The 21,086-nt window shown below is 50.1% G+C and overlaps 1 protein-coding gene across 1 annotated transcript in view; it reads right to left on the minus strand.

Moving 5' to 3' along the window:
- Positions 1-2,229: 2,229 nt before the first annotated feature.
- LOC133629226 (M1-specific T cell receptor alpha chain-like) overlaps positions 2,230-21,086 on the minus strand; it is a 142,636-nt gene continuing 123,779 nt past the window's right edge. Inside the window, exons 4-8 of the mRNA XM_062019885.1 lie at positions 12,716-12,764; positions 4,604-4,861; positions 4,122-4,169; positions 2,915-3,020; positions 2,230-2,471 (exon numbers count right to left, since the gene is read on the minus strand). Coding sequence (XP_061875869.1) covers positions 2,441-2,471; positions 2,915-3,020; positions 4,122-4,169; positions 4,604-4,861; positions 12,716-12,764 — 492 coding nt within the window. The 3' untranslated portion in view covers positions 2,230-2,440. The remainder of the gene's footprint in view (positions 2,472-2,914; positions 3,021-4,121; positions 4,170-4,603; positions 4,862-12,715; positions 12,765-21,086) is intronic.

Raw genomic sequence — 21,086 nt, forward strand, 5'->3', positions numbered from 1 at the left:
AAACAGCCCCAGGTCCTGCAGCCTTTCCTCATATGAAAGATGCTCCAGTCCCCTGATCATCCTGGTGTCCCTGCACTGGCCTCTCTCCAGCACTTCCCTGTCCCTCTGGAGCTGAGGAGCCCAGAACTGGACACAGGACTCCAGATGAGGCCTCACCAGGGCAGAGTAGAGGGGGAGAAGAACCTCCCTTGACCTGCTGCCCACACTCTTCTTGCTGCCCCCAAGTCCTTCAACCTTCCTTCCAACCTTCCTACCTTGTAATAGAAGATAAAGCAACCAATACAGCAGTGGAGTCATGGAGTGGAAGTAATCCATGGGCTGCAGGGGCACAGCTGCCTCAGCATGGGCTGCACCACAGGGCACAGGGGAGCCTTTTCAGTGCCTAAGCAGCCTCCTCCCTCTGCACTGACCTTGGTGTCTGTGCAGATGTTTCCACATTCATAGAATCACAGAATGGTGGGGGCTGGGACGGATCTTTAGACATCATCCAGTGCAACCCCCTGCAGAAGCAGGGTCACCTAGATCAGGTCACACAGGGATGTGTCCATGGGGGTCTTGAAGAGCTCCAAGGAAGGAGCCTCCACACCCTCCCTGGGCAGCCTGTGCCAGGGCTCCCTCACTCAAACACTGACACAGTTCCTCCTTATGTTTATATGGAACTGTTTGTGTTGCAGCTTCATCCCATCACCCCTTGTCCTGTTGCTGGCTACTATAGAAAAGAGGGATGTCCCAACCTCCTGACACCCAGTTGAGATATTTGTAACTATTAATGTGATGCTCCCTCAGTCTCCTCTTCTCCAGACCAAACAGCCCCATGTCCCACAGCCTTTCCTCATATGAAAGATGCTCCAGTCCCCTGATCATCTTGGTGGCCCTGCACTGGCCTCTCTCCATCACTTCCCTCTCCATCATGAGCTGAGGAGCCCAGAACTGGACACTTACTGCTCTTCTCACCCTGAGCCAGACATATTTGGCTGTTTTACAGAAAGACAAACAAGTCTCTGATTTTTTTGAGCATTGTTTAATAGCAGCCAAAGGCCCAAAGAAATGCCAAGCCATCAGTGTGGCTGCCAGTGCCCTGCACGAGCTGGCAGCTGCAAGCAGCACACACAGGGATGGGGCAACACTTCAGTGTGATTTCATGCACTGATTTTATAGAGGAAGGGGGAGATCTGACGTGGGGAGAGCTGAGCAAAAGGAGGTGCTTTGTGTTTTGACTCAATGCAAAGCCAAGCCTTAAGCTGGTTTAGACTCAGCACGTTAAGACTGGCTTTCAACCACTGGCTGAGGTTCTCTTGTTGTGTGTTAAAGTGGGAATGTCCCTGAGTGCAGGGCTTCAACTTAGTGGGGGGTGGAAAGGAAAAGGAGCCTGCTCTGATCTAGCAAAAGCTAGCAAGGCATGGTGCTCAGCACTCTGAGCTCCTCAGGGAAACAGAACACACTCCCACACACACCCCCTGAGATGTGCATACCTGAAAGCTACCAAAAATGGGACCAAATCCCACTCAAGTGATGCCTCACTTGCAGGTTTCAACAACCAGCAGTGTCTCAAGCAGAAATCATGTGTCACTAATGCAAGGAACAGTGATGGCTGGCAATTTATAGCAAGGGATGCTGGTGCATGAACCCAGGCACTGTCATGCCAAACCCATCAGGCAGCTGGGGTGGAGGGATGATGAGAGTTTTAAGCATGTTGTTGAGTAGCTGTGTGACAATGCAAGCAAAGCAATTCAGGCTGCAACATGGTACACAGAAAGAGCAAGTGGCATCCCTTGCAGCAGGCATGCATGTGCAAGTGGCATCCCTTGCAGCAGGCATGCATGTGTAAGTGGTGTCCCTTGCAACAGGCATGCATGTGTAAGTGGCATCCCTTGCAGCAGGCATGCATGTGTAAGTGGCATCCCTTGCAGCAGGCATGCATGTGTAAGTGGCATCCCTTGCAGCAGGCATGCATGTGTAAGTGGTATCCCTTGCAGCAGGCATGCATGTGTAAGTGGCATCCCTTGCAGCAGGCATGCATGTGTAAGTGGTATCCCTTGCAGCAGGCATGCATGTGTAAGTGGCATCCCTTGCAGCAGGCATGCATGTGTAAGTGGCATCCCTTGCAGCAGGCATGCATGTGTAAGTGGTATCCCTTGCAGCAGGCATGCATGTGTAAGTTGTATCCCTTGCAGCAGGCATGCATGTGTAAGTGGTATCCCTTGCAGCAGGCATGCATGTGTAAGTGGCATCCCTTGCAGCAGGCATGGATGTGTAAGTGGCATCCCTTGCAGCAGGCATGCATGTGTAAGTGGCATCCCTTGCAGCAGGGATGCATGTGTAAGTGGCATCCCTTGCAGCAGGCATGCATGTGTAAGTGGCATCCCTTGCAGCAGACATGCCTGTGCTCCTCTTGCACACGATGCTCTGTTGAAGAGTCCTCAGCAGATGCTTTGGTACTTCAGGACTGAACCATCTGGTGACTTTCATTTCTATACAAAAAAGAAAGATAAAGGGATGTTGAATCATTGCTTGGAATCTGGTCACTGCTGCTCAGTTGTAGACCTGAAGTGTCCAGGCAACAGGAGGAGGAGAGAGAGGTGATGCTGGGGCAAAACGAATAGATGGAGTCTGGAGTCTTAATAAGCACCAAACCAAGACTGGTCAGGGGAGGAACTTGATGGGCAAACACCCAGACAAGGGAAGGATGGATGGAGAAATGGGAGAGATGTCTAGAAAGAATAGCAAAGTGTAATTTGTATGTAGATGAGGAATGGTAAATAGATTTGAGGGGTGGCCAGAGGAGCAGAGGGGGTTTTACTGTCAGTAGCCAAATGTGACATGGACAGACTGAACAAACAGAATGAACAGACACTGCTAGTGACTGATGCAGATCTCTGGCTGAGGCTTTATCCCTTCCCATGCACACACTCACCTCTTTTTCCACATCAGCATCGTCATCACCACGTTGAAAATCATCCCTTTCATTAGAACTGCCTTGAGGCACAGCTGAGATAAAGACAGCATGTTCAGGCTCTCATCTGTAACACAGGACACCAATCACAAGGGCACTGAGGCTCACTTCCAAACAGACCCAAAACCACTTGTTGATGAAGTTATTGGGGTTGAGCAGGCAGGGGCAGCTAAGGAGAGGGTGAGCAGGACTTGCACTGAGACACTCATTTCTTGCAGTTGGTGCTCAAGGGCTGAGTTTGCATTTAATAACAATCACCCAATCTGCAAGTCTGACAGTCATCCAGCTGCTTTTAAACACAGTGCACCATGCAGCCAGACTCTCCCTGGACTCCTTTCATAGGGGCAGGGAGAAAGCAAGTTGCATTTTATGGAAAGAACACAAAGCCTGTTTGGATTTTCTTGTCATCTTCAGTTACAAACCATTTGCACTTGCAAACATCCATCTGCACTGGGGAATCAGGGAGCTGTCATCAGTCATCTTCTATGTCATCAGGCATCTTCTGCTTAACTCTGTAAACCTGTCTCTCCAATGCCTGAGCAAATGAGTTTCCTCAAGACAGTTTTTCTCAGGTGGTGTTTTGGAAGCATTTGTCTGTCTGTTTTCTCCCTGCACCTTTGCAAAGGTACCCACACTCTGCAAACAGGGCAAGTGCAAAGCTGAGCTCAGCTCCTTTGAGTGAGCAGGAGCTGCAAGTGCTTGGGCTCCAGCACTGGCTGCTGTAGTCCCACCAGCCCTGAGCTGCAGCAAAGCTTGCTCAGATGCACGGTGTCTTCAGTGCAACCCTGCTTCTGAGCACGTGTTGCACAAACCACCAGCTTATCTCTTGGCTCATTAGGTGTTTGTGCACACACACATGGAGAAAACAAGCTTTTAGAAGTCTGAAATGTGGACAGACATCCAGGAAGGGTGACTCATAGCAGCACCTGAAGTCATTATGTGATGAAGAGCAGTTGTTTCACTGGTCCAAGCAAGAGCATGCAGGCACTGGCTGCACTGCTCACATAGAAGTACCAGCTGAGCTATGGAAGGCTGCATCAACCCAATGACTTCCAGCCCTGATGTTTAAACCCTCTGGGCCCTTCTGGTAACTTCCAGCCTGAGCTTCTTGCTGCAGCAGGAATCCTGCTGTTGGAACTTTAGCATTCCCAAAATGCCATGGACATACCTGTCCTGAAGTGTAGAGACACCCCTGTAACACAGACAGGGCTGGCACCTGCAGAGAGCAACAATAAATGTCATTAACAGGGATGTACTTCAGAACTTCATCAAGATCTCTACTTAGAAAGGCTGGATTAGAGTTTCTGGCCAGGAAACCCTCCCATAAATACTCATCTCTGCTGTTTACAGGACAAGCAGCAACTTGTTAACTCATAAACCTTCAGTGCCCCACTGGAAAAAGAAGTGTCAAGGTCTCTGTCCCCCACAGTGTGATCTTCAGGGCTCTCTGCTGTGACTGCACCAGCCCACTGACCCTTGATGTTGCTTGGTAGGAAGGCAAAAGAGAACAGGAGGCAACAAGGCAACGTTACTCTGGAGCCTGGGAGCATAATCCATCACTTCTTGCAGGCTTGGGAGATGTGACCAAATCTAACAGCACAGAGACCAGGGGACCTGTAGCCCTCTACACACATCCAACAATGCCATTACCACTTTCAGGATCCTCAGGCTGCAGCTGTCCAAAGCCCCTGTGATTTGCTGTACATTGCATTTCATCTCTCTTGGCCCAGCAGCTTGACAGGCAACTGGCTTCCTGCTCATTGGTGGGTGTTGTCACCTCCACCACAGCATTTGTCTGCTTGTCACCCCAGCCAAAGGTCATGTTTTCAGGGGCATAATCTGTGAGAAGGCACATTTCCAAATCCTCAGCATCTTTAGAGAGCAGCCTGTAGACTGAAGGAGATGGAGCTGTAGCTGGGAATAAAGAAGAGGCATTAGATAAGGGAGCACAGTCATAGTTGCTTCAGCCTTAACATGCAGGTGCTTAGGTATGGGAGTCTTCCCATTATCCCAGCAGGAAGATGCCTCACCACAAGGATCTTGCACTAGGACAACTTTAAGGCATCCAATGCAGGTGATGCAGGAGCTACATGACACTTATGTTGACTTATGGAGACACAGAGAGTGGTCAGGCAGGATCCCTGGAGCATCTTAAGTGATGCATCCCCACCTTAGATACCCACCCCTAAGCCAGCCATTCTGTAAGCACTCATTGAGCTCAGCCTGTCAGCCTGGGCTTCCTTTTGGACCTTGGCCTGGGTGCTCAGGATTGTGCCCAACAGGCTGGGGAGGATTCTCTTCTTGCTTCACCCCCTTGTCTGGAGAGAACTGAGCACTCAGCCCTTGCTGCAACTCGTGTCATCAAATCCACCACTGCCACCCAAAACCCCAGCTCCTCCTGTCCTGGGGGCTGTGCCCAGGTTGGGTTGGTGAATCTCCTTCTCTGGAGACACTCAAAACCCACCTGGACCTGTGTGACCTGCTCTAGCTGGTCCTGCTCTGGCACAGGGGTTGGACTGCATGACCTCAAGGTCCCTTCCAACCCTTAAAGGTTCTGTGGCAACAAATAAAACTGCCAAGTCAAATGGTGTCTGCACTCACCACCAGTGCAGGTAGTTGTGTTCCCATAGGAGAAAGGCTGGAAAACCCACTGCAAAGTGGGAACACGGCATTGCATTCAAGGAAAGATGAAACACATGATGTTCCATTCTGTTCCACCACCTCCCAGTGCAGCTCAAGAGTCTTTAAACCCAGCTTTGCCCCACAGGAGAAGGGTTTGGAGAACTAAAGGCTGCAGATAGAAGCTACCTGGGCTTTGTTTCTGTCTCCTTGCTTCAGATTCTGCTAGCAGGGCAGCCAGGCTGGGATTTTCCACCCACAAACCCAACACCTGTGGTTAAACTGTTTTGTTATCTGTGTAAGCTTGTGCTCTAAGCACACATTTCATCTTTTCCAGCTCTTGAGGTCTGATTCTTTGGGTAACAGTGAGCTGTTCTGGGCACTGCAGTGCTCTCATAATGAGCAGATGAAGCATCATTAGAGATGCACTGTAGCCCAGAGGCACATCTGGGGCTCTCTGGCTGCTTTTTCCCACTGGGTTCCACAATCACTGGTTTGAACTGGAGCTTCAGGTCACATCTCTAAACTGGTGAAGTGTTATTGTGCAGGATTAAGAGGTTAGAGTAATGCTTCATCCTTATTCACACACCACACTGACCAATGCTGTAGAAACACTGGAGACAACTTAGCTCCCACATTTTCTTCAGAAGGGGAAAGTCTGGGCTAAATGTTGCCTTGTAGAAACTGTCCCACAAGCTGATGCAAATGCAGAGCTGTATTTCTGTCACTGAGATAAGCTGCTCAACTGCCAGCTGTCAGCACCTTGGGGAAATGGTTCTTGTTTATTAGCATGGTCCCAGCAAAACACTGACCCACAAAGCCCAGTGATTCATCCTCTGGCCCTTCTGGATATCAGCTCTTCTCCTCCAGCTTTGCCCTGGCTTTGCAAAACCTGCTCAGAGTCTCCCAACTATGGAGAATATGGTCTGATGTGTGTTCTGGCTCCCTTGACCCCACTCCCTATTCAGAGAGAGGAAGATGGGAGCAGATAAAAAGCTTGATGGTAGATCCCTGTGTAAGGAACAGATGAACCAGGGTAGTCATGGAGTACATGGACATGGAAGAGAAGAGGAGGACTTGAGCTCTTCTGCTTCTCACCATGAACACTGTGCTTTCTGAAGAGCTACAGACCCACCTCTGTCCCAATTAGGGTGTTTTTCTCCCTTCCAATCTGTGCAATGCTTTTATCTTGAGCAGACACAAGTTAAGCCTGGGGTTGTTTTGCAGGCAGCTTCAGCAGCAGCTGTTTTGCACAGCACTCATTTCTCACTCCTGCTCAGGGTTGTGGTCAGGTTCTGCAGTCTTTCCTGCTAAGTCCCATTGCACATTTGCACACTGCTATGAAAGCCTGCAGGTAAAGCACCAGCTATGATAACCACAGCACTGTGACCTATGGTTGCTGTTGTTCTGGCTCAGGGAGCTGGTGGATGGGTTGGAGATGCTGTACTGACATTCAGCATGTGTGTTTGCAGGAGGGATTGAGAGCTAAAATCATCCTGCTGTCCATCCTGCTCAGTTTCATCTCTCCTGAAGGGTTATCTTCCAGGTGGAAGAACAGGAGCTGTTGGATGCTGACCAGCCTACAGAGAAAGCCATCTGCAGAGCTTCATGGCAGGGAGGGTACAGCAGAAGCCTGTTCCAAGTGGGACCTGTGCCTTCCCCAAACCTCCTCCAGACAACTTGCAGTACAAAGCCAGAACTGCTTTAAACACACAGTTCATATTATAGAGCTTTATCTCATTCTCCATCCTGTCCAAAGCAAACCATGTGAACCCCTGGCCAGACTGGGACTGGTGTAATAGAGGTCTTCAATCCTCTTGCCATTCCTCAGCCTGGGGCATTATATTGCCATGGCATCATAATGGTTGGAAAAGACCTTTAAGATTGAGTCCAACCACTAACCTCACACTGCCAGACCCATCACTGAACTAAACCATATCCCCAAACCACATTCCACAGCTTGAGCCAGCCTGGAGCTAGTGGCCAACTCAGGGGAGATGCACAGCCCCTTACACACTCACACAGGCTCATCCTGACCCCAGGGGAGCAGCTCTGCTGACTTAACAAGAGCTTTGGTGCTGATTGCTGTCCTCCAATGGAAGTTCCAAAAGGCTTACCACAGGTCCCTTGTGAGATGTGCCAGCCCTGTACAGATGCCAGGGTGTCTACAGCACGTTTGGTACCTGAAGCAGACCTCCAGTGCTCCTGTCTGGAGGCACTCAGATAAAAGAAGCCAGGTTCTACTCCAGCATCAGCCAAGTTATGCAAAGCACAACGTTTCTGTGCAGAGACTCAGTGTTTGCAAACATGAGTATGCTGCTTCAGGCATAATCCTGGGCACCATCCCAAAAGTGTTTGTCATTGCCACTTGGGGAACTCAAACTACCAAAACCATTCCAAGATGATGTAAAGGGGAAGATTATCAGCTGAACCAAAACTCCTTCCTTCTCACAAAGGAAGATTCCCAGTATGTGAGGAGAAATCAAGTGTTCAATGGACTAAAGACTTGTCCAGTACCAAAACAGATACAATTCCTCCCCAACAGGGGTTTTTTCCTAGTTCCTGACAGCTATGGAGCAACAACTTCAGCTTTGGATTTTAAACCCCCAAAATCATGACACACTCCTCTAGGCTGAGTTAGGGATGCTGATCTCTAAGCCATTAGTCACAATAACCCCCAGATATCATTCTGAGGCTGCAAACCCCAAGTCTGAAACCTTTCACAGCCAGAAACTATCAACCTGCTCCACTTTTTATCTCACCTTCAGCTGTGTGGGAGCTGCTTTTAGCAGTGTTTGTGTGACTGCACCATGCCATGACTATTGAACCTGTGTGGATGTTGCCATCTTCTCTGGCCATTCTTGCTGCCACACCATAGACAAGCATTCCCTGGATTCCAGGGCAGCATCTCTGCTTCAGCTGAGATTTGGTTGAGGGAAGCCCAAGTGATGTTGGAAGATGCTTCCACTAAAGTCCCTGGTCCATCTACCCCATGAATAATCAGACCCAGGGTTAATATGGAACAGAAAGCTCAAACTCACTTGGGATAACAAGGAGTCCCAGCTCCAAATGTGAGCTCCCCATATCCCTGATGGTGACACTGGTGTCAGCCTCTACAAAAAGGCACAACAGGGTGTCCCAGTGCACACTCACAGCCAGATAACAGACGTGCCAGAGCAGAGCCATGAAGCAAGGGAGCAATGATGCCACATTGATTGGAGGCACAAAGTGCCCAAGAAATCTGCTGGAAAACCATCAGGGAGACCAAACTTTGCCATGTTCATCCATTCAGTGTTTACAGTCCTGTTTTACACCTTTGGGGGCAGCACTAGGGACAGTCTGGTCTTCCATCTGTGACACCAAGCTGTTCACTGTGCCATGCAGCTGGGGCCAGCCCTGAATGTTTCACCATCTACCACCCATAGACAAGCATTCCCTGGATTCCAGGGCAGCATCTCTGCTTCAGCTGAGATTTGGTTGAGGGAAGCCAAAGTGATGTTGGAAGATGCTTCATCTACCCCATGAACAAATCAGTTGTCAGACCCAGGGTTAATATGGAACAGAAAGCTCAAACTCACTTGGGATAACAAGAAATTGAGTCCCAGCTCCAAATGTGAGCTCCCCATATCCCTGATGGTCACACTGGTGTCAGCCTCTACAAAAAGGTGGCTCTGTGTGGATCTTAAAGCTTCCCAGGCAGTTGCAAAGAGAATCCAGCTCTATTCCAGCTCCATTCCTTCAGGATTCCTTACTCTCCCTTAGCTATGCAGCAGCAGCACTAGGCATTAAGCAAAGCCTTGTAGCTGCATGTGAGTCCCAGCTGTGAGCAGCTTCCACTTGCAATAGCTGTGGATGATGCAGCATCTGTGCATCAAACCAACTGAAAGGCACTCAGATTCCCATTCCAACACCAGGATTATAGAGGTTACACATAGGCTGCTCCTTGGTGGGGTTCTGCTCCAGGCACAGACCAGCTACAAATGGTGCCAACCACCACAAGTGCCTCTTTTCTAAGTCAGGGGAGCACAGAATGCTTTGGGTTGGGACAGACTTTTAAAGGCCATCTAGTCCAGCTCCTCAGCAGTAAGCAGGGACATCTTCAACCAGGTCAGGTTTCTCAGAGCCCTGTCCAGCCTTGGCCTTGAATGCACCCAGGGATGGGGCATCCACAACCTCTGTGGGCAACCAGTGGGCACCTCACCATCCTCTTTGCAAAATGCTTGCATCTAGTCTGGTTATGATCCATTTCAGTTTAAAACCATCACCCCTTGTGCTATCACTGCTAAATCAGTCCACATCTTTCTCATAAGCTGCCTTTAAGTGCTGCAAAGCTGCAATAAGGTCTCCCCAGAGCCTTCTCCAAGTCAACTCCATCCTTCTCCAAGCTCTTCCATCCTTCTGATGACTTTCTATTAAGTGCCACCCCACCTTCTTGCTTCACAGTTTTTCAACACTTGTGTTGCCCCACAGAAAAGCTCCACAGCTTGTAAAATCACATCATTGCTCTGTGGACCATCTACAGCACCCAGCAGACACTACAGCAACCCAGAGAGCACCCATTGCTTTTGGGCAGGAGCTGCTTCTCATCTGCCTTTCACCACTCTCTCAGCAAACATTCACCTTGGTTTTGGGGGGGTTGAATCTTTCCACCAATGAACTCAGTGCCCCAGACCTCAGAAAACTTACTTGGATTGACCACCAGCCTGGTTCCAGCTCCAAATGTCAGCTGGTAAGTATTTATAGACACAGTGGTGTTTGCCATAGCAAAAAGCTCTGTGCACTCCTGTGCATCCCCAATGCCCCTGAATGCCACTGCTCAGGGGATCCCACCCTTGCCCATGCACACACTTGCAGTGACATCCCACCCCCATGTCCACTGCTGCTGCTCCTTCCTCCCTGCACCAGAAAGAAGAGCCACAGGGCAATTCCCTTCCCACCAGCATCTCTGGCAAATCCAGACCTGCAGCACTCACTAAGGACCATCAGAGTTTTGTCACATCTCTCCCAGCTCCCTCACTTGTTTGGACTTTTTCTTCCTTTCCATAGGATGGACACTTTGCTGGTGCACACTGATTAAACAGGAATCATGGAATGGTTGGGGTTGGGAGGGACCTTTAGAGCTCATCCAGTGCAACCCCCCTGCAGAAGCAGGGTCACCTAGATCAGGTCACACAGGGATGTGTCCATGGGGGTCTTGAAGAGCTCCAAGGAAGGAGCCTCCACACCCTCCCTGGGCAGCCTGTGCCAGGGCTCCCTCACACACTAAAAGGGTTTTGCCTTATGTTTAAATGGAATTGTGTTGCAGCTTCATCCCATCACCCCTTGTCCTGTTACTAAGAGGGATGTCCCAACCCCCTGACACCCACCATTGAGATATTTGTAACTATTAATGTGATGCCCCCTCAGTCTCCTCTTCTCCAGACTAAACAGCCCCAGGTCCTGCAGCCTTTCCTCATAAGGAGGATGCTCCAGCCCCCTGATCATCTTGGTGTCCCTGCACTGGCCTCTCTCCATCACTTCCCAGTCCCTCTTGAGCTGAGGAGCCCAGAACTGGCCACAGGACTCCAGATGATTCCCCACCAGGGCACAGCAGAGGTGCAGCAGAACCTCCCTCACCCTGCTGCCCACACTCTTGAAGCCCAAACATCTTCCCAAGGGACATTAGAATCATCCCAAATTGCCACCACATGATTAATTCTGAAGCTACAGCACAAATCTGTCCACACTGTGCACCTTGAGTCAGAGAAGAGGCAGCTCACCTGGGATAACAAGAAGCTTGGTTCCACTCCCCATTGTGAGTTTTCCCCATCACTGTGTGACAGCTCTTTACAAAATGGGCTCCTTCATGTTTCAGTGCATGGGAATAACTAGATTGGATTCCAGCCACCTCCAATTCCAGAGCTAGGAAGATCCTACCCCTTAGTTAGCAGGGAACACTTTATGGTCCCTGCTGCAAAGCATCTCTGCAATGCAATGGCAAAAAGGGATTGGAATAGCAACATGAACCCAGTCTGGGGTAGCTGGTAGCTAAGGAACTCCACTTGCAGCCCAGATTTCCATCTAGAGTGGGTATTTTCACAGCTGAGGGGTTAAAATGCTTGCTCTGCATCCCAACTAGCCAATTCCTTTTCTTGTCAAGCCACAGCACAGCCTCCAGGACTCTACTGCTGTGTGAGATTACAACACACAGGCATTAACCCACCTCCTCAGCTGGATGTGGCTTTAGTCTTTTGAGACTTCAGACAAAGGACACACAGGAGAGCTGCACACTCCCTGGGCTGGATGGACAGTGTGGTCCCAGAGCCAAACAGCAGCTGCTTGTAGCCAGCACCAGTGTCACACAGCGTTGCCTTCCCTAGCACAAAGCCCCAGCAAGCCCCTGCAGGAGCAGCAGCTCTCCCCAAACCTCTGCCCAGCCCTGTCCTGCCTTGCAGGGACAGCACAGCACTGACACTGCTTCCCAGTGCAGAACAAGCCCTGCTGGGATGCCCTGCCACAGCACAGCCTCACACAGGGCACCTGGCACTTTTGGGGCTGGCTGTGTGGGGCCACTCTGTGCATCCCAGCCAAAATCCAAGCAAGGAAGGCTGCTGTGCATCAAGCTGGCACATTCCCTGCAAGCAAAGCCCATCAGCACATCTGGTACACAGAGATGGCAAACACCCAGCCATGCTGCTGCTCTCAGCCACCCCAGGAGATGCCCCAAAGCAAGCAGAAAGCACAGGACTTACATGGGCTGGACTTACATGGGCTGACAGTGAGTGTTGCTCCAGAGCCAAAGACAAGTGCATATGCAGCAGCTCCTGTGCTCACACAGCATTGCCTCCCTTAGCAAACACCTTTGCAGAGTATTGGCAAAGCTGGGCACCCAAACCCTGACCAGACATTGCTCATTGTCACTCACAGCCAGCTGCATGCTGGAGCCCCCAAGAGTGCTGCTGCACCAGCCATTGTGAGGGACTTTAGCCTCTGCCCTGGCATGTCGTGGCACTTCATCTCAGAGCCTCCCCTTCATCATCTGCCTTGAATGCCACAGTGCCTACATTCTCCTTCCCCTGTGAAAGGTGACCTGCATCAAAGAAGGATGTGTAGGGAGCAGTCTTGTGGGCACTGCAAGGCAAGGGACACACAGGAGAGCTGCACACTCCCTGGGCTGGATGGACAGTGTGGTCCCAGAGCCAAACAGCAGCTGCTTGTAGCCAGCACCAGTGTCACACAGCATTGCCTTCCCTAGCACAAAGCCCCAGCAAGCCCCTGCAGGAGCAGCAGCTCTCCCCAAACCTCTGCCCAGCCCTGTCCTGCCTTGGAGGGACAGCACAACACTGACACTGCTTCCCAGTGCAGAACAAGCCCTGCTGGGATGCCCTGCCACAGCACAGCCTCACACAGGGCACCTGGCACTTTTGGGGCTGGCTGTGTGGGGCCACTCTGTGCATCCCAGCCAAAATCCAAGCAAGGAAGGCTGCTCTGCATCAAGCTGGCACATTCCCTGCAAGCAAAGCCCATCAGCACATCTGGTCACACAGAGATGGCAAACACCCAGCCATGCTGCTGCTCTCAGCCACCCCAGGAGATGCCCCAAAGCAAGTGCTTGGCTGTTCACTCCTAAACCTTTCCCAGCTCAACAGTGAGGAAGGCAAGTGAAGCAGTTCCAGTGTGTATTTGCTCCTCAGAGGCTGCAGCTGAAGGCACAGTTCCCCTTCCAAAAGTGACCCTCTGTGCCTCAGACACGTGCTGACACGTGTAATGACAAAGATGCCCCCTCAGCCCTGCCAGGGACCTTGTGCCACCAAGCTCTCTGCCACAACAGGCTCAAAGGCAGTGCTGCCACCCAGAACACGGGGAGATGTGTCCCTGCAACTGTTCCAGGTCCAGCTTCTCCCCCAAGCAGGAGCTTTGTGCATGTGTTCACACAGTCCTACACACCCTGTCAAAAAGCATCAGCCTCATCCCAGTTACACCACCAGTCATCTCCAGCAGATCTGCTCCTCCCCATCACCACCAGGCAGCTGAAGCAGGAATGACTGCAGCCTTGGTAAGGAATTTGGGCATCTCATCTCCAGGAGAGATGACAGCCAGGATTCCAGTGCAAACAGGACCATTATTAACCTGGTCTTTCTTCAGCAGAGCAAAGAGCAGCCCCCCAGGGCTCTGCTGGATACAGCCAACAGCAGCTCACCCCAGTGTTCACAGGCACCATGGATGGCCATGGCACAAAGGATCTGCTCCTGAGCAACAGGGTTCACAAGCCTGTGCTGCTTATGTGACAGGCAGAGAGCAGGAGCTGGCTGGAGCAAGTGGAAGAGACAAACTCACAGCCTCGTTGAATCAAGAGCACTGCTGCTACCAGAGCAAGGAGAGCACAGAGCCCCACAGACAGAGCCAGTCCCACTCCAGACATGCTCCTCATGGCCACAAACCTGTCCCACCAATGCAGCAGAAGAAGGCTTTCAAACTTACTGGGATGTATCCTGAGCTGAGTTCCACCTCCAAAAATGACTTGGTTGGCATCATCAGCCACACAGTGTTTGCCTTCACTACAAAAAACCCTGCCAGCCACATCTCCCTTGCACTAGCTTCTTCCTCCCAGAGCTGAGCACTGCTGGCTGGCACTTCATTTACAGGAGCTGCATCTGCTCATCCCTTTTAGTCTGACAGAGGTGACCCCTGAGTGCCTCCTTGTTTCACATGGGCAAAAGAAGCAGGGTTATGACCACAGCTCCTCACTCAGCCCTAAAAACTGGCCCTTCCCAGCAAGGCACAGGGGACACTGTTCCCAAAATCATGCAGAGATTGAGATTTACTCAAGCTGAGATTCACTCTGTCCATCCACAGCCTGACTAAAGACCAGCAGTGAAGGCTTGTGATGGGAGAGAAGGCATTTCAGCTCTGCCAAGGCAAAATAAAAGGCTAAATGGGAAAACAACCCCACTCCTGTTGCAAGACAGAGCCATGGGAGACCAAAGGCAACCTGCACACTCACTGGGCTGGATGATCAGGCTGCTCCCAGAGCCAAATGTCACCTTGTAGTTGTTTTCACACAGCATCTCCTTCCATAACAACAAGCTCTGCAAGCCCCTTCAGCAGCAGCAGCTCTCCCCAAGCCTCTGCCCAGCCAGCACAAGGCTCAGCAGACACAAATCCTCTGTGTCTTTGTCCTGAGCCTCTGACTTCTCTCTGTGGTCTTAATCTGGCTAAATGGAGGGATGAGACAGCATGAAGAGGAGGAGAAAACATACTTGGCAGGACGTGGAGCTTTGTGCCTGGCCCAAACTGGGGCACATCTGTGATGGCATTCACACAGTGCTACACACCCTGCCAAGAACTCCAGGCTCAGCCTGCTCTGGTACCTCCTGTGGGCTCCTTGAGAGAGGACAAGGGGGAGCCCTTTGGAGCAGAGATGTCCTTTCCCTTGGCAACTGCAACGCTCAGGGGAGCAAAGGCAGAACCTCAGGGGCTTTCTCAGGCTGCTTGGACAATACCAGCCATTCCCTGGCACTGAGGCTTTGCAGGACACAGTCCCAGAGTGCTGTGGGCTTACATTAAGTGGTAAGTGGTAAGACTGTAAGTGGTCTTACTGTGCATCCCAGCTAAAATCCAAGCAAGGAAGGCTGCTGTGCATCAAGCTGGCACATTCCCTGCAAGCAAAGCCCATCAGCACATCTGGTCACACAGAGATGGCAAACACCCAGCCATGCTGCTGCTCTCAGCCACCCCAGGAGATGCCCCAAAGCAAGCAGAAAGCACAGGAGTGGGTTGGACTTACATGGGCTGACAGTGAGTGTTGCTCCAGAGCCAAAGACAAGTGCATATGCAGCAGCTCCTGTGCTCACACAGCATTGCCTCCCTTAGCAAACACCTCTGCAGAGTATTGGCAAAGCTGGGCACCCAAACCCTGACCAGACATTGCTCATTGTCACTCACAGCCAGCTGCATGCTGGAGCCCCCAAGAGTGCTGCTGCACCACCCATTGTGAGGGATTTTGGCCTCTGCCCTGGCATTTGGTGGCACTTCATCTTGATCCTGATTTTCTGATGCCACCCCTTGCACTCCCCACTTTGCAATCTCTCAGGCAAGGCTCAGAGCACCATTTCTGTGCCTCTCTGCAAACCATGGAATGCCATTTCCCTGGGTAGCTCCCAGGAGCCCCAGTGAGATGCAAAGAGATGACACAGCAGGGGAGTCACAGCACCTCTGGGAGACTGTGGGCTTGTAGCATTGCAGCTGCTGCTGCAGGACTGCCATGGATGTCAAGAGACAAACAAGAGATGTAGGTCCTAAATCTTGTTGGGCATCTTGGAAAAGGACTCACCTGATCCTTCTGTGTACCTTGGTGATCCTGATATTCAGCTAGAAGCCATGAAGAGGAGAGACAAGCTTCAAATGCCCAGAAGTCTGTTGTAATGTGGCAGATGAAGCTCTTGGTAGCTTCTAAGTTCCAGATCCTGGCATCCTCAGGGAGTTCAGCATCAGCAGCAATGCAAAAGCTTTTGAGACTACTTGGCCCAACATGTGGAGTAATTCACCTCTTTCAAGCATCCCAGTGTCTCCCAGGTTGTTCCTGGTGGGGAGAGCACATGCTACACCTTTCCCTACCAAGTGTGTGGGAGAAGATATGGCTATTTTTAGCACCACAAAGCTTTGGTGCTTTAGTTTTCCTGAGGATTTCTGTGTCTTAGTAGATCTCCTGCAATACAATTGCATTTGGAAGAGGGAGTTTAAGGAACCCATCCCACCATCAGCACTTTTAGCTACACAAGATGGCAATAGTTACAATCCTTAGTCCAATTATGAGCTGACAGCTTTCTGCAGGCTCAAGTCATTCTCTTGCAGGCTTCAAATAGTTGTATAGGCTTGGGGTTTAGTTTCTGTTGTGTCTGAAAGACACTGGGTGTTGTCTAAATGGCATCATGGTCATTTCTCTGCTTGTCCTGCTTTAGGTCCATCAAGGGACAAAAGACCAGGATGAGACTCAAGTACCAAAGACCTGAGGGTTGCTAAAGGGCAGGGAGAGCTCAGTTGCCTCTGAAGGTCCAGGACAAAACAGAGCAGGCTACTTGGGGAATAAACCCAAGTACCAAAGACCTGAGGATTGTCTCCCAAGGCTCCAAAGACCATCCTTGGGAGACACCACAAGTGAAAGGAAGGAAAGACCTTTGTGGTGGAGCCCAGTGCTGAATGAACAGAGCTTCTCTTATAACTCTTTGGGTTATAGAGTGTGTTTCCTCAAGTCATTCATCCCTGGCACTCACCTGGATGAACAGACAGCCTTGTCCCTTGTAAAGAAGTCAGCTTTCCATAGTCCCCAACGTAGCTTCAGTGGGACAAAGACCTTTACCAACAGTGCAGCAGCTTTGACTCCAAAGAGCTGAACTTTGAACTTCTCTAAACTGTCACTGCTTTGCTTTTGGTAGAGAAGTTTTTTAACCCTCTGAGTGCCACTTTCATGGGTCTCCCAGGATGTTTCTCCTCAGGCTCCTTAGATCAAAAAGCTCTGAATCAAAACCCTCCTTTCGTTTTGCTGTGCTGGGTCCCTACATCAGCAGCACAGCTCAGGACAATCACAGGAGGGGCTGTAGTCACAGTGGCAGCAAGGAGAGGAGTCAGAATAGTTAAATGTAACCAGAAAGACGAGAAAAAAGCAAGACAGGAGTGGCAATTTTACTGTAGCACTTCCTCCATCCACCTCAGTTACTGCTTATGTTATCCCAGCCTGCAACACTGAGGCTCCTCACATCAGAGCTGCCTAAAGCATCATCCAGCCTAAACACAACGATGCTATCTCTTCACCTGGGGTTTCTTGGTTAGTTTTTGGGGTGGTTTGGGTTTCTTTTAATGGTGCCCATCCCCTGAAGAGTGACACATTAATGCAGTGCTTCACCTCCACACCCCCCCCATCTTTCTTACCTGGTTCTGAATGCCACCTCTGGGAAGTTGCCTCATCACTACATTACACAAGAGCTTTCAAAGAACCTACTGCAAGCAGGGTTCTACTGATGATCTTCCTTTTGCTTCCCAAAACTGGCTGCTGTAGTTGGCAGGGAAGCAATTTGTGCTCCTGTCTGGTGTTTGGAGCCCTGGGTGTTTTCAGTGGGAGCAAGGCACTTGGAGACACCTTCCTCATATATCTCCAGCATCTGCCCTGAATGCACTCTTAGGTGTATTCCCCCCACAGATATCAACTTGCTTGATGCTCACAGCAGCTCAGCCCTTTACAAAACAACTTCCCTCCCCCCCTGACATTTCAGGTGTTTTTATCACACTGGGTGTTGTCTAAATGGCATCATGGTCATTTCTCTGCTTGTCCTGCTTTAGGTCCATCAAGGGACAAAAGACCAGGATGAGACTCAAGTACCAAAGACCTGAGGGTTGCTAAAGGGCAGGGAGAGCTCAGTTACCTCTGAAGGTCCAGGACAAAACAGAGCAGGCTACTTGGGGAATAAACCCAAGTACCAAAGACCTGAGGATTGTCTCCCAAGGGCCCAAAGACCATCCTTGGGAGACACCACAAGTGAAAGGAAGGAAAGACCTTTGTGGTGGAGCCCAGTGCTGAATGAACAGAGCTTCTCTTATAACTCTTTGGGTTATAGAGTGTGTTTCCTCAAGTCATTCATCCCTGGCACTCACCTGGATGAACAGACAGCCTTGTCCCTTGTAAAGCTACAAGTCCCTCTTATCTTCAGTGTGACAAAGACCTTTACCAAAAGGGGTAATATGGGTGTGCTATGAGCTGCCTGTTGTGTTTCCACAGAGCACTGAGAGAGCTCCTGGGAAAATCAGGTGCATTGATGGAAAGGGAGTTTCTTGCTCTCTCCTGCTGCCTACTGGTCAAAGTGTTTGTTGTTCTCAGAGTTTGATGAAATCCATTAGGTCAAAGGGAGGAAAAAACACCCCAATGAAAACCCAACCCCTGAAACCCCAGAATAAGTGTCTCTGCACTTGCCACAGATTAAACCTGGCACTTGCTTTGCCTTCTTGCCTTGGCAGCTGGTGCAGAGGGAAACCCTGGCTATGCAATGTACAGGCTTTAGCAAATCCAGTGCCAGCAATGTGTGAATGAAAGGAGATGATGTTGGCACTAACAGCTCCCTTCTCTCTGCCACTTTGCCCCATCTCTGGTTTAGGAGTGTTCTTTGGATGAGTTTGGAGTTCACTTTCAATTTGGTCTCAGAAATGCCACTGATATTACAGTAAAAGCACTTTGAATGTTGCTTTTCATCTCTCTTCATATTGCATCTGCCTGCTGTGGTTCTCAGCATGGTTCAGAGTGAGAGCAGCTGCTCATTGTACTGTGGTGTTGCTGTCTTCACTCACACACTGCTACTGTCAGCTTTGAAGTGCAGAATTGGACATGGAAATGCAAACTGCTTGTGAGCCATACCAAGTAAAGACTTATCAAGCCAAGATGCCAGCCTACAAAAGGGAAAAGAATCACATTACTACAGTAACTTCAGCTCAGATCAGACCAGAACTGTCAAATGAAACAGAAATTGGCTCCAGGTTGTTATTTATACACAGTCACTGTTTGTGAATAGCCCAGAGAAACACTTCTGTAACGTCCTGTTCATTCATGAGGCTCAGTGAAGGCAGAAGAGCTCATTTCTATGAGTAGTGTGGTTTGGTTTGTGTGGCAAGGCTTTGGTAGCAGAGATGTGATAGATTTGGCTTCTGTAAGGAGCTGCCAGGAGCTTCCCCTAATCCAACAGAGCCAATAGAGCTGGTTCTAGAACAGACTCACCCTGGCTGAGGCTGAGCCCATCAGTGCTGGTGCTACAGCCTCTGGAATAACATGGTCCCATCCTGCACAACACCTGCAGCAGCCACAGGAGAGGAGTGAGACTATGGGAGAGAAACACCCTTATAGGCATCAAAGTCAGTGAAGGAGGAGAGAATGGGGTGCTCTAGGCTGAGAGCAGGGGTCCCCTTGCAGCCTGTGGTGCAGCTCATGGTGAGACACTGAGATCTAATGCCATGCTGTTGTGTCAGACCAACTGCTTAAGGAAGAGACTTCCATCTGTATCCTTGGAAGAGCATCCCTGGTACCACTTTGAAATGCCTCTGTGCTGGCTGATATATTGATTATAGCCTTCTCTGATTCACTTACCCCTAACCATGGGAGGAACCATTGTGCAAAGTCCTGAGGCTTTCTCACCCCTGATCTTTGCACAGCTTCAGATCTCACTTGGCACCTTGCAGAATGGGTTTCTACCCTCAAGGAACTTGGAGGAGCCCAGAGGTATTGTGTGAGGAGATAACAGCTTGTGTGACTTTAGCCTGAAAAATAAGCTTCATGCTACTGTGATAAGTCAGCACAAGGTTCATTAGCACATGTCAGTGTAAAGCTCTGCATCAAACCTACTCCAGAACTCACTTCTCACCCTTTTGCTGCTCCTGTGGGAAATGCCTTTGGCCAACCTGAAAAGGTGTCAGTTGGCACTAACAGCTCCCTTTTCTCTGCCACTTTGCCCCATCTCTGGTTTAGGAGTGTTCTTTGGATGAGTTTGGAGTTCACTTTCAATTTGGTCTCAGAAATGTCACTGATATTACAGTAAAAGCACTTTGAATGTTGGTTTCCATCTCTCTTCATATTGCATCTGCCTGCTGTGGTTCTCAGCATGATTCAGAGTGAGAGCAGCTGCTCATTGTACTGTGGTGTTGCTGTCTTCACTCACACACTGCTACTGTCAGCTTTGAAGTGCAGAATTGGACATGGAAATGCAAACTGCTTGTGAGCCATACCAAGTAAAGACTTATCAAGCCAAGATGCCAGCCTACAAAAGGGAAAAGAATCACATTACTACAGTAACTTCAGCTCAGGTCAGACCAGAACTGTCAAATGAAACAGAGATTGGCTCCAGGTTGTTATTTATACACAGTCACTGTTTGTGAATAGCCCAGAGAAACACTTCTGTAATGTCCTGTTCATTCATGAGGCTCAGTGAAGGCAGAAGAGCTCATTTCTATGAGTAGTGTGGTTTGGTTTGTGTGGCAAGGCTTTGGTAGCAGAGATGTGATAGATTTGGCTTCTGTAAGGAGCTGCCAGGAGCTTCCCCTAATCCAACAGAGCCAATGGCAGCTGGTTCTAGAACAGACTCACCCTGGCTGAGGCTGAGCCCATCAGTGCTGGTGCTACAGCCTCTGGAATAACATGGTCCCATCCTGCACAACACCTGCAGCAGCCACAGGAGTGAGACTATGGGAGAGAAACACCCTTATAGGCATCAAAGCCAGTGAAGGAGGAGAGAATGGGGTGCTCTAGGCTGAGAGCTGGGGTCCCCTTGCAGCCTGTGGTGCAGCTCATGGTGAGACACTGAGATCTAATGCCATGCTGTTGTGTCAGACCACACTGCTTAAGGAAGAGACTTCCATCTGTATCCTTGGAAGAGCATCCCTGGTACCACTTTGAAATGCCTCTGTGCTAGCTGATATATTGTTTATAGCCTTCTCTAATTCACTTACCCCTAACCATGGGAGGAACCATTGTGCAAAGTCCTGAGGCTTCCTCACCCCTGAT

This window comes from Colius striatus, unplaced genomic scaffold (assembly GCF_028858725.1).
Source record: "Colius striatus isolate bColStr4 unplaced genomic scaffold, bColStr4.1.hap1 scaffold_34, whole genome shotgun sequence".
Classification (NCBI taxonomy): domain Eukaryota; kingdom Metazoa; phylum Chordata; class Aves; order Coliiformes; family Coliidae; genus Colius; species Colius striatus.